At 34.8% G+C, this 13,343-nt stretch overlaps 1 protein-coding gene across 2 annotated transcripts in view; it reads left to right on the top strand.

Moving 5' to 3' along the window:
• The window catches only part of LOC126726643 (187-kDa microtubule-associated protein AIR9), a 33,931-nt gene that overhangs the window by 3,617 nt on the left and 16,971 nt on the right, over positions 1-13,343 (top strand). For both annotated transcript variants that reach the window (XM_050431953.1, XM_050431954.1), the window contains exons 4-18: positions 2,056-2,127; positions 2,936-3,001; positions 3,147-3,218; positions 3,318-3,383; positions 3,488-3,550; positions 3,630-3,695; positions 5,453-5,552; positions 6,052-6,153; positions 6,932-7,164; positions 7,263-7,377; positions 7,984-8,104; positions 8,243-8,418; positions 12,521-12,653; positions 13,024-13,124; positions 13,228-13,275. In XM_050431953.1, coding sequence (XP_050287910.1) covers positions 2,056-2,127; positions 2,936-3,001; positions 3,147-3,218; positions 3,318-3,383; positions 3,488-3,550; positions 3,630-3,695; positions 5,453-5,552; positions 6,052-6,153; positions 6,932-7,164; positions 7,263-7,377; positions 7,984-8,104; positions 8,243-8,418; positions 12,521-12,653; positions 13,024-13,124; positions 13,228-13,275 — 1,534 coding nt within the window. The remainder of the gene's footprint in view (positions 1-2,055; positions 2,128-2,935; positions 3,002-3,146; positions 3,219-3,317; positions 3,384-3,487; positions 3,551-3,629; positions 3,696-5,452; positions 5,553-6,051; positions 6,154-6,931; positions 7,165-7,262; positions 7,378-7,983; positions 8,105-8,242; positions 8,419-12,520; positions 12,654-13,023; positions 13,125-13,227; positions 13,276-13,343) is intronic.

Raw genomic sequence — 13,343 nt, 5'->3', positions numbered from 1 at the left:
GCATGATAGGTGGATTGGTGAGAATTCTCTAAAAGATCGCTATCTTGAGCTTTATGTATGTTCAGCGGTCAAGGATGCTTGCATCTCTGAGGTATTATGGGCTCCAGAAGGGGTACTATTAGAGTGTGGAATTTAAGGTTTTATAGAGCGTTTGAAGATTGGGAGTTGACTGCATCTTATTCTCTATTTCAGCTTATCCAATCTCGTATTACTTGGGGTGATAGGAGAGATACTCTTTGCTGGCGGCTAAAAGGGGATGGAAAGTTCGACACCCGGTCTTACTACCATGAGATTTGGGGTGCCTGAAATTCTTTATTTCCTTGGAAGGGTGTTTGGAAACCAAAAATTCACAAACGTGTGGCGTTCTTTTTGTGGACTGCTGCACATGGTCGGATCCTCACTTTGGATAATCTAATGCTTAAGAGTCGCCCTTTGGCTAATTGGTGTTGTATGTGTTGCTGTGATGGAGAGTTGGTAGACCACCTTCTTCTTCATTGTCTTGTTACTCATTCCCTATGGGCTTTCATGCTTCAGGCTTTTGGTATTCATTGGGTTATGCCGGGTTTGTTGGCGGGTTTGTTATCTAGTTGGCATTAGTGGCTTGGGAAGCATAATTCGGAAATTTGGAATTTGGTTCCAGGGTACCTAATGTGGATTGTGTGGTTGGAGCGAAATCGTCGATCTTTTGAAGATAAAGAGAAAAAGTTGGAGGAGTTAAAGATTTTATGCCAACGCAGTCTATTGGAGTGGTCTCGTTGTTGGGGTTTTACTGCGTGTTCTTCTCTCTCTGAGTTTATGCCTTCCCTTAGCTTAGTTTCCTGACTTCTCTCTCGCTGTTGTGTTGTGTTGTGTTGTGTTGTTGTTCATCATCATGAATATCTTGTACTTCTCTTTTATTTTTTTCCTTCTTTAATATAAGATTTTTGATTACCTATCAAAAAAAAAAAAAAAAATTTTGCAATTCCTTGGTAACACTCATTGAATCCCAAACAATTGAAATACTCAATTGCATAAATCATATGCGACCTCACAATGCATCAACAAGTGATTAACCATTTTCCCATTGCACTGGCACATGCAACATCAATAACTAGAGTGAAACCTCGTTTGATAAGGATATCACAGGTAAGTATCTTCCCCCTAGCATGCCTTCTCATCATCAATGGCTGAGAAGTGTAGTCCATCCAACAAAGGTCATCTTAGTCCTTTGGCATATAAATTCCAATTGAAAAATAAAGTACAAAACTATTTTGCACCAATGTCCACCTGGTCAGTCACCAGTGAACACCTCCCCTTCCATAGATAAATGACCTATGGTGTTACTTCTATGATATGGGTTTGCAAGGTGATGAAAGAACTTTGTGTTCTTTTCCCCTCCCTTAGGCCAAAGTGCTCAAGATTTTTGCCTCCAACTAATTTTCTCTGTGAGAATTATCTTCTCAAGTTCCGCAGTTGCCTATTCTCATTGCGCCTTTTCAGCATTTAAAAAAGGGATTATTCTCCTCAGGCCTCAATCACATCCAGCACCCAGATGCTTTCTTATAAACAAGTCTTCCTTTATTATTGTTGTTATTGTTGTTATATATTATTATTATTATTATCATCATTAGTTGTTTCTTTTAAGAAAAGTTCACTAACCATAAAAGACGGATAGCTTCAGTTTAGCTGCAGGAAATAAGAATTTGGGATCTGATATTAGTGAATATAATAGAGGTGCTGATGTTGAAGGGAAATAATGGTTTGGTTTATCATCAATCAGAGCAACTGACAAATTTCCTTCAATCACCAGTCTCCTATGGGGATGTGCCAATGCAATTTTTCTTGCATGTGCTTTATGGAGCAAATAAGAATATGTATATAAATTCTTTTCAATTAATAAGAAAAACAATAGAATATTCATGTTATATTGCTCCTACTTCAGTATATGTGGTTCTTTCTCATACTGTTGAAATGAATCACTCCTTAAAAATTATTATATTGGAGGCAATGAGCTTTTAATTTATTACTTATTAGTGCTTCATTTATTTATTTATTTTATAAATTTTTTGTTGTTAGAGGTTGGATCTTCGGGGTCACAGAGTTCGCAGTCTCAATGCTAGTGGCTTGAACTTGTCAGCAAATTTAGAGGTAAACTGATGTTATGTCTGATGCATCATTAGTTATATATGGTCAACTTTTTATTGGAGAAACATTTTACCCTTCTGTTTTTAATTAGATTCCATGTTAATATCATTATCTTTAAATTCCTTGTTAAGTTCTTTTTTTTTTTGATAAGTAAATTCCTTGTTAAGTTCTTGTGGACGAACTTCTATATCCTGAAGGTTTGATGAATGATGTAGCTTTCCAATTGATAATAAACTTATGCAAAATAGAAGTTTAAATTTGATAGGGTATTCATGATGTCCAGTGGTATGTTTTGGTTTCAATCAACCATTAGCGTTAATGTTAGCTGGTTTCTTGTGATGGAGTAGGAGCTTTACCATCAAGATAAGGTTCCTTTGAAGCTGATTGTTATTATTTCTTTGTTGACTGGAAAGTCTGATTTTAAGATATAGATAGGGAAATGGGATGCATATAGAGTGGAGAAAGCGTCGTTCATAACTTTCAAAAACATGTCTAGAATCTTCATTTTTTATAATGGAAATTCTTCACTAATCTGTAGAAGTATATCAGATGATGGCTCTTTTGTTAATTTCAGAAATTGAGCATTTGATAATTGTTTCCTGGAACCCATGCTTAATCTGCATTAAGTGCTCTCATATTTTGTTTTCGGTGTTATATGAAAAAAACCTGAAACTATTTCAAAATTCAAAACTCAGAACTCTCTGAACTAAACTGATTGTCGATAACTTCTGGATCATGGTTCTCTAGCTTGCGATTGTAAGTTTTAAAAGCAATATTTGAAAATTAAGGAACTGATGATCCTCTTTGTCAGTTTGTTTATCTCAGAGACAACCTCTTGTCTACATTGGAAGGAGTTGAGATACTGAAGCGGGTGAAGGTTTGTTGTTTCATCATACCAATTTCATTCTTCATTCACTTCAATGTTAATTCTTCTGGAAGCTAGATTAATTGACGTGTAAGGTTATTTGTAGATCTGCAAAAGAATAGCTTGCTGATATACTGGTTGTACTGTTTCTTGCTAGGTTCTTGATTTGAGCTTCAATGACTTTAAAGGGCCTGGATTTGAACCTCTTGAGAATTGCAAAGCTCTACAGGTATGTGTCTCATGTGTATTGATTGCTGAATTGCAATGACTCGGCACATGTTGGAGTTATCAATGCAATAGGGCCCTGAAATTTTTATTACTTGTGTAGCAACTTTATCTTGCTGGAAATCAAATCACATCGCTTGCAAGCCTTCCACAGCTTCCTAATTTAGAGGTACAGCTTTGAAAAGCAGTGTCAGCTTTGCTGATTATCAATGAAGATTCACGTTTCAGGTGCTTAAAATGTATTCTCCTCCATAACCCCCTCCTCTTTTGCAGTTTCTTTCTGTTGCTCAGAATAAGCTGAAGTCTCTTTCGATGGCAAGTCAACCTCGACTGCAGGTATGTTGTTACTTTTATGCAGCATATTTCTTCATCACAAATGCATAAATTTCTTAATTTCCCCCTAAACTTCATGTAGGTATTAGCTGCCAGCAAAAACAAAATTTCCACTCTAAAGGGCTTCCCATATTTACCAGTTCTTGAGGTTAGTAATTTAATTCTGTTTGTTAGACTCACTGCATGCTAAATAGTTTCTCAAGTAGTCTCATGTGATTCATTATGACTATTGTTCATCACATAGCGGATTTAATTTGGTATGAACTTACTGTACTAATTTTGAAGGTTAAAATCATTGTCATTTAGTTTGCCTTATTTACAACATGACGAATAATATAGTCAAGAAATTTGAATTGTTCAATTTGCAATTTGCAGAAATATAGTTACAGATTTAAGTAACTGATCATGATTTTGGGATAGAGCTTAGTTGGGTTGGTGAATGAAAGTTAGATGATCTGAAGTTTCTTGATTGCCCAACTTTCTACAATGTAGAGTTTGACATAAAGCCATCAAATCTTTTGAAATTAAATCAATTTTTTAATAATTACTATGTGCAAGGGGATCTTTATAGCGTTATGAATACAAATTGTATTAAAATTCTGATGCTTTGACTTGTAACAAGAAAGCCAGTAACTATCGGATTCAGTTTACTTTTTTTCAAGCTTGACTTTTCAGATTAATTAATTTATTTTTTGATAGGTAAGAAAAAATATTATTGAAGCTGGAAAAGCATAAAAAATACATAAGGTTCACGATAGTGAGCAAAGAGGAAAAAGAAGTAGAAACAAATGAACTAACACTAAACTATTCTAAGAGACAAAAGAAAATCCATAAGTGTAGAACAATCTGAGAGACCCCAACACCAAGACCAATCAAAAATGGTCCAATGACATAAATCTAACAACTGAGCCAAAGATTTTCCAGTATCCTCAAAAGAATGCCGATTCCGTTCAGTCCAAATAGTCCACATTAAGCAACCCGAACCAAATTCCAAATGTTAGAATTATGTTTCCTAAGCCAATGATACCAACAAAAAAATAAGTCTGCAACTGAACTTGGCATGACCCAATCAATCCCAAACAACTGAAGCATATACATCCACAAAGAATGAGTTACCGGACAGGAAATCAGCAGGTGATCCACAGATTCCTCATTACAACAACACATACAACAACGATTAGCCAAAGTGTGAACACGGAGCATAAGATTATCCATAGTTAGAATCTGGCCATGAGCTGCTGTCCGCATAAAGAATGCCACCCTTTGGAACCTTTACTTTCCAAATGCCCTTCCAAGGGAAAGTAGAAAGAGTTACATTTAAAATCTTATGATAGAAAGACCGAACATCAAACTTCCCACTTCCATTGAGTCGCCAACAAAGTCTATCACTACCTCCACCCCTGGGAATCCGAGTTTGAATGAAGTGAAGAAGGGAGTAGAATTCCCAATCATACACCAAACTCTATCATTATCACCAACTGGAGGACTTAACACTTCATAAATACAAGCTTCTTTATTGGCTGAACAAACAAATAACTGTGGATAAAGAGTTTTAAGAGAATTTTCCCCAGTCCACTTATCATGCCAAAAAAGAATATGAGAACCATCCCCCACCACAAAGGACAAATGCTTAGAAAAACTTTGCCATCCTTCACTAATACTTCGCCATAAACCACAACCCTGAGCCCTTCTACAAACTCTAGTGCTACAAACTTTTCAGATTAATTTATGCACTCAATTTGTAACATATTTCACTTTATATGGACCTTACTTGGTGTAAAAAATATGGATAAAATGTGAGGAATTAATGATTTGCAGATATGTTACTAAATTATCTACCTACATAATATAAAAGTACATACTTATATATGCTTGTAATTTTGTGATTATTATGTTGTGCTGCAGCATTTAAGAGTGGAGGAGAATCCTATTCTTAAGATGCCTCATTTAGAAGCAGCTTCCATTTTGCTTGTTGGTCCTACTTTGAAAAAGTTCAATGATAGAGGTATCTTGTAATATATTTCACTTCCCATTTATTTTTATTTTTGATAAATTACCAATTCTTCCAAAATTTTAAATTATTAGGAAATGGTGAATTTAATTATTTAACTATTGTTCTAACGTTCCCCCTCATGTATGGGTCCACTTCCCCTTAATAAGTGGAGCACAACAGGTGGGTTGTTAAACTTTTAATGGGAGATATAGTAAAGAAGGGTTTGAACATTCTCTTGAAAACCTAAGTTATTAGGAAATGGTGAATTTAATCATTTGACCATTGTTCTAACAATGTTAAAAAGTATTTTTAATGAGTTGCTGCTCAGTATATTGTGCCTTTTCCCCCTCACTTTGTTGTGCTTCTTACTTCAAAATATCTTTACAACTTACAATTGGTCTTATGGTTTAATTTCCTTTCGTTTTTTTGTTTTGTTTTGTTTTTGTTTTTTTTTTTTTTTTTTTTTTTTTTTTTTTTTTTTCTTTCTTTCTTTTATACTATATCTGGAAAGATCTTTCTCGGGAGGAGTTGGCGATAGCAAAGCGTTATCCTGCACAAACGGCTTTGTGCATTAGAGATGGTTGGGAATTTTGCCGTCCAGATCATGCAGCAGGTGCATAATCTGAATATCCTTTTTTTTTAGGTAGTAGCTGATTTCTATTATCATATAGGTCTGTATTGTTCTTTGCATCTTAGTGAATATGTATATGTATGATGAATGATGGATGGTATGGTCATGCCATTGATGAACTCATAGATTGCCATAAATAGTAAGATGAAGGTAATATGTTTTTGTGAGTTTAAAAAAAAAATATTAAATATTAAATATTCATAGTTGGTTGGATGTTAGTGAGTCTACGTATGTGTGTATATCCACAGTTTTATTGTTATAGTTTTTAACAAACAACTCCTGTCATCATCAATTCAATTGAAAAATTTAGCATTGCTTCTATATAACAGCAGCAACGCTTTCTCCAAATGTTAATCTGGTGAGGATGTGAGGCAGTTTTTATCTTGCTTCTATTTTTGATAAATTATTTGGTTTTACATTCATGATGAGTGGTACCTGCAAAATTTACGTATACATTTTGTTGACATTTACTGGAGTTTTTCTGACAACAAGAGGCTGGAGATGAAATTTGATTACTCAATACTTAATCAACTGATGTATTTGTGGTATTATTCCTGTGGGTCTATTTTGAAAGTTTCAATTGTTCCACTGTCTTTTTTGGAGTAAATTTTTAGCTTTAAATCTAGCATAGGGTTTGAGTTTGGTAATGCTCTATGCAACTGGAACTAACGCAAGCAAGGATAGCTGTGCATGATGGTAGTTATAATTATTTTTAAATTCAATCTGAGACACTATTATATATGTGTGGTGTCATGTACAGAGTCAACTTTTCGTTTTCTTGTTGAGCAATGGAAAGATAAATTGCCTTCTGGGTACCTGCTCAAGGAAGCCTCAGTGGATCAGCCTTCTGAAGAAGATGCTTGTCGATGCCACTTTACTTTCGTCCAAGACGGCACATTGAGCACTGATCCGCCATTAGTATTAAACTATCAATGGTTTATGGGAGAGAGAATGCTTTCAAATTTTGCTGCTATTCCTGATGCTACTGGAGAGGTGCTGGAATTTTGCATTCTTATCTGTGTATTTGAAGTTTTGAGTCGCTATTAATGCTTCTTTGTTTATGTCATGCTGCTTGATGATGTAATGGTCAGGTTTACTGGCCAAAGCATGAAGACATTGGTAAAATCTTGAAAGTGGAATGTACTCCTCTACTAGGAGAAACCAATTATCCTTCCATTTTTGTCATATCCTCACCAGTTTCACGAGGTATACATTTTTCTTATTTTCTTTGGGATTGAAAAGTTGATTTTAGATGTTCCTTTTAGTAAATTCAGCATGAACTTGAAAATTTCTCATGTATGTTAGCTGGGGTTAATGTGAAACTTGCAGTTGTAGCTCTACATCAATGCATTTCTTGCTAGAATAGAATGTTCATAATATGAAATAGTTGTAAAGTCTCCCTCATGCACTTAATTTTATTTCATTTTTCATGCCTTTCATCTGTAATATACTTAATATTTAATAATAGGAGGAACTGTAATCTCTAAACTAAAATTCCTTCATATGTTCTAAAAGTTTTAAAATTCCTTTGGGCTGATGGTCTCTAGCATAGAATCAAAGCTTAGTTGTCTCTGATGTCCTTCGTTCAATTCTATGTAATCTCTTTTTATTAGTTCATTTGTGCTGCGCATGCAAAGCCCGTATTATTTGAGACAGTTGTCTTTGAGTTTCACCTTTTTTGGAAGGAACTATCAGTCCAAGTTTTATCTTGTAGATTCATGCCATTGTTATTGAAATAATTTCCATATGCACAGCTTGTATCATGCCATTATTGAATTTTTCCTTTTAACTTTCTTTATTGTCATTGCAAAGGAAGTGGAATTCCAAAGGTTGTGAACCTTGAAATCCAAGGGGAACTGGTAGAGGGAAATGTCATCAGGGGTTATGCTGAGGTTGCATGGTGTGGTGGGACTCCAGGGAAAGGTGTTGCTAGGTGAGTTGCATTTTTAATACACAACGACATATGTTTTTGTTTCTTATTTATATTCGTGCATGAATCATGTATGTATACATACGTATAAATTGTTGCAATAGAATGATAAAATCTAACTTTGCAATTCACATTTTTCAGTTGGTTGAGGAGAAAATGGAACAGCAGCCCTGTGGTTATTGCTGGTGCAGAAGATGAGGAGTACCGGTTGGCTATAGATGACATTGATTCAAGTCTGGTTTTTATGTACACACCAGTAACAGAAGAAGGTGCCAAAGGAGAACCTCAATATAAATATACAGATTTTATTAGAGCAGGTGTGTTTTGGGGGAACGTAAATCTTCTCATTTCCTTTTCATTAAAGTTTACCTTATTCAGCATCTTTCTTTATGTGGATGTTTCAACTTTCCTTTGCAAATATGCTTGCTTGTGATTGCAACTGTTTCTAATCTGCGTTTAGTCCTTCTATTACTAGTTGTATATGCTTGTCAGAGTTGAAGATCACATAATGCCTATGCTATGGTTTGAAACATGAGATATACCAGATCAACTTATTAGTTCAAGTGCTGCCTGTACATCAGTGGATGCTTATTCCAGGGTTGTGTTGGGCCGTTGGGGACACGTATATTTTTCTTATTAATAAAGCCACTGACAGAAAGTTTTGCTAGAAGCCTAGGAAAACAGCAGGAAGAGACCGAAACCAGTACTCTGGATTTGTGAGTATGACCTGCATGTTAATAACAAGTCCAACTTGATTCTAACACAAACCAAAACAAACTTGAAGACAAGGAATACAACCTTTCTTGATAAAAAAATAAATGAAAAGAGCATCTAAAATTTTACATTTTTTACTTGATAGAAAAGCATTATGTGCCATAATGCCATATGCATCTAGCCTATAATTATCTCATGTAACCAGAAAATTTTCCTTCAAAACCTAAACATTTAGCAACAGGATTCTAACTCAAGGATACCCAAAATCATCACATGAAAACAATATCAACTTTCCAACCTCTTTATACATACTCACCCATAAAATGACAGCAAAACAAAGCCAGGGATTTAACAAGCTCTAACAAACTAGAGTTATCCAAAATGCATCTATGCTCAAAAAGGGATCAAATACATCTTGCTTCCTTGTTACACAAAAAAACTCACCAGTCTAATAGACACGCCAAAAAGAAACTACAGCTCCTCTTGTCACCTTTAACACATTTGTTGCTTCCAAGAAAAGAACTTGCTTACAATAATAAATGATGACAGTGCTGCAAGGGCCAATAAGGGTTAAGTGACATGGGAATTTGGTAAGAATGTTTAACAGTGGAAGCATGTGATCTAGTTCTTGAGAACAACATAGTAATTTGATGAGAATGTTACACATTAGCAGTATTATCATTACATCCTTGCTTATTTATTTTCAGAATAATTTTCTCATGCTTATAATAACGATACACTCACCCTTTTTAGAGTTCCAGAATTCTTTTAGATCTTCCATTTGTTATTCTTGTAATTTTGATATACTTTGTGTTCATCATTGTGAACATAAGTTATTTTGCATTTTCAATAAAATTTTCATTACTTAAAAAAAAAAAAAAAATACACTGATGGTATAATATTTTTGTTTAGCCTAGCTCTATGGCCAGGCATTTAGCATTCACCATCGCCAGTTATTCTTGGGTGTTGCGTGTATTAGCATAACACAACTTTATAGGACGTGAGCATCATCAACTATTGGGGTGGTTGGCATCTACCACAAGTTGACCTTTCCCAACAAAGTTTGGGTACAAGATTCATCTCACTAATTTGGCGGCCAAAAATGTCATTATTCATGGAAAACCATTAATTTAATTTGTACTGGCCAAGTTTAGAAGATACTATAGGACTTAACCAGAAATCACCCCATATTTCTCAATCCATACTTCTCCATCCCATTTAATAAATAACATAGCATAAGAAACCTTGGATTTCAAAAAATCAAGAATATACATTTGTTTGAAACATGATTTTATGCAACATTTCTTATCAAAACATTTGAATGCATAATAAGCTTTTCTAATAAATATCATGACTTACCAAAATTTTACATCACAAGTCCGTTACTTGATAGTAGAATTGAGAGCTAAGGCTTGTAGGAACTCAAGTCTTATCACTAAAAATTCTATTTTACCAGAAAGTTGCACATAAATCTCACAACCTGTACTAAGAAGCACGAACATGGTACGACACAGCGATATAACAATTTTATTAAATATACCTTTATTTATATTTTTTATATATTGTTAAACATTTATTTATTTTATATAATGTTAAACATGTATCAATTTAAGAGCAATAACAGGTGATACTATAACAAAATCCAAAAACCAAAGTACACCTTGGATGTGTCCTGTCATATTTTTAAACAAAGGGCCGGGACCCTGTCTGCAGCCATGTCCCAGAGGTGTCCAGTGTCCCAGAGTTGTCGGACACGGACACAGACACAGATATGGCCACGGCAGCCCATCCAAATGAGGTGTCTGTGCTTCCTAGCAACCTAACTCATATAATTAAGGAAAGCCTAATCCTACCTTAAAGAGGTTCCCAAAATATATATATATATATATATATATTGATAAGTAAGAGGTTCCCAAAATGTAACTTACATACATCAAACATGTCAATGCACAGCTTCAAAGAGCTTGCATTTAATAAAAAAAAAACGTAAATCATTTATGGAATCAAGAAATATGAAAAACAATAATAGCAAGGCTTAGGTCTTCCTTTTAGATACTAAACATTACAGTCAAGCCATGATAAAATTCATCCAAGCAGTCTTCTTTAATGGGTTGGAGAAAATACCTTCAACCACTACAATCCCTTAAACAAGAGAAACAAAATTTCATAATTTGCTTTGCCTAAAAAATTCCACACACAAACATCCAGCCCAAAACATTAAGCTGAACCACAAAGAAACCATGCAAACTTTTCAGATTTTTGCGTTACCTTTTCAAATTCTATGGATTGTGTAATATAAACTTGACAAAGAGAGAAAGAGAAAAAGAATGACTATAGGAGATATGCAAAAAGATGAAAGAATGGCTGGCGATAAGAAGTGGAGGTGTGTGTAAGGGGAGAAAGGTTTCAATCAAAAAGGAAAAAAGGGTGACTACTGACTCATATTTCTGAGTAAAATTACCCAAGTACTCGTTACTTCTTTATTTCTATAGGACCAACCAACAATTTTCAACTATGCCTATTTACCTTTCAGATATTCCAAAAGTTCCTACAAGTTTGTATGGTCTTTTTAAGAGTCAGGTTGTGTTAATGTCTCTCTAATGATAAAAGAAAGATACAATTACAGCTAACCAAGTACATAGATTAACAATTGTGACAAGGATGACATTAGTATCACCATAAATAAATGACAAATAATATAAATAGTTTTTAGACTTATAGGTATGGGATATTACAATAAGAATGCTAATTGACAGAACCTAAACAAGCAATGGAAATTACAGAATTAAAGTGAGCAGAGGGAGGAATCTTGAGAAATGATGATCTGAAGGTTACCGTTCTTATTGGTTTATTCTTATCTGTAGTTCAGAAAATTACTTTGTTTTAAACTTCGGCAGTGCCTGAAAGATGTTATAAAATGGGAATGTAAATTCTCATTAATTCTGTAGAGTGTAGATACTGGCAGACTGCACTATTGTGAAACTGAAATGTACCGTCTGATTACATGATCTGCCGAAGATTTAGTTTGAGCTCTATTTATGCAAAAAGGGTGCAAGTGTGCAACTTTAGAGTGTTCTGAAGAATTTTAGGTTGCCTTTGTTGAGGAGGCCTCGCATTTATGCTCTACGATCTGCAAAAGATGAGCTAATTGAGGGCCCATTCTTGAGCTACCTCCCCACAGCATCACATTTTCCGCTCTTCACTGCTCAACCTTAAAAAAAAGGGTGACCAGCATGAAAAAGGAATGATTTCTTCTATCTAATACTAAAAATATTGTTATGGAATTGAATAAAGGGGTTTGTGTTTTTTTGTCCTATATTTAGAAATGGTGATGGAACTGGTAGTCTGGCCTTTTCTTGGGTGAGTTAAGCATCCTGGTTGATCTTGAACCTATGACCACATTCTCCATTCCATTCTTAGGGAGGGGGAGGTTCCATTTGAGCTAGAACTCATTTTCTGTGGCTGTGGTTTTATCCAGAAAATTCTTGCCAGCATGCTTTGGAATTGTCTTAGAGAACTTTGTACTTCCACGTTAGCATAGTCCTAAACTTTAATTAGATTTCATAGAGCACATGCTGTCTAAAGTCTAAACTTATTCTTTGTTTGTTTACCTTCTATAGCTGTTGTCCTTTCTTCTTTTATTCCTTTTTTAAGCCCCAAAGTGCATGGTAACAAATACCGTTGGTTCTTGTCTCATGATGGCAGCTCATCCATCAGTCAGTAATGTCCGAATTATTGGAGATGCTGTTGAAGGATGTACAATCAAAGGAGTTGGTGATTACCTTGGAGGAAGAGAGGGTCCCAGCAAGTTTGAATGGTTACGTGAGAAGGATACAGGGTTAGTATACACATATTTTGTCTTGCCAAAATTTTCCTCATGCTGTGGTTTTCTTGCTTCATGATTGAGGAGTGAAGTTTCATTTATTTATTTAGTTTCTTAATTTTTTTTTTTTGGCCTTGATCATTTTTAATTTGGGCTTTTTTTGTTTTGTAATATCCTCATTAAATCTGTTTTATTTTGTCTTATTGTTGTAGGGATAGACTACTTTGTATGCTTTCAGTTCTAAAATTTAAAACCATTGTCAAGAGCATTTTTAAAACACTGAGATAGACCTTTTATTTCCATGAGAGAGATAGGTTTTCCCTTAGGTTGTTCTGTTTTACAATTCAGCTATCTCCACCTGAGTTTTTATGGCTTTTTCTGGCAGAGACTTTTTACTAGTGTCAACTGGTACTTCCGAGTTTACCTTGACCAAAGAAGATGTTGGGCGACGCTTGGCTTTTGTATATATTCCTACCAATTTTGAGGGTTTGTCCATTGCCCTTCTGTGTCGTGGATCTTTTCTATATATTCTTACTGCATAGATTTCTTAGAGATCATTATTTAAAATAATAAATGGTGTATCTTTCAGGGCAGGAAGGCGAATCTGTATCAATAGTGACTGATGTAGTGAAGCAAGGTACTTCTTGATGTCAAATAAATTTTTAGCTTATAGTTGCTCTATATGTGTGTAGAGAGTTTTTGATA

The sequence above is a fragment of the Quercus robur genome, chromosome 5, assembly GCF_932294415.1.
Source record: "Quercus robur chromosome 5, dhQueRobu3.1, whole genome shotgun sequence".
In the NCBI taxonomy this organism is placed as follows: Eukaryota; Viridiplantae; Streptophyta; class Magnoliopsida; order Fagales; family Fagaceae; genus Quercus; species Quercus robur.
This window is presented reverse-complemented; position numbering and strand designations above follow the sequence as displayed.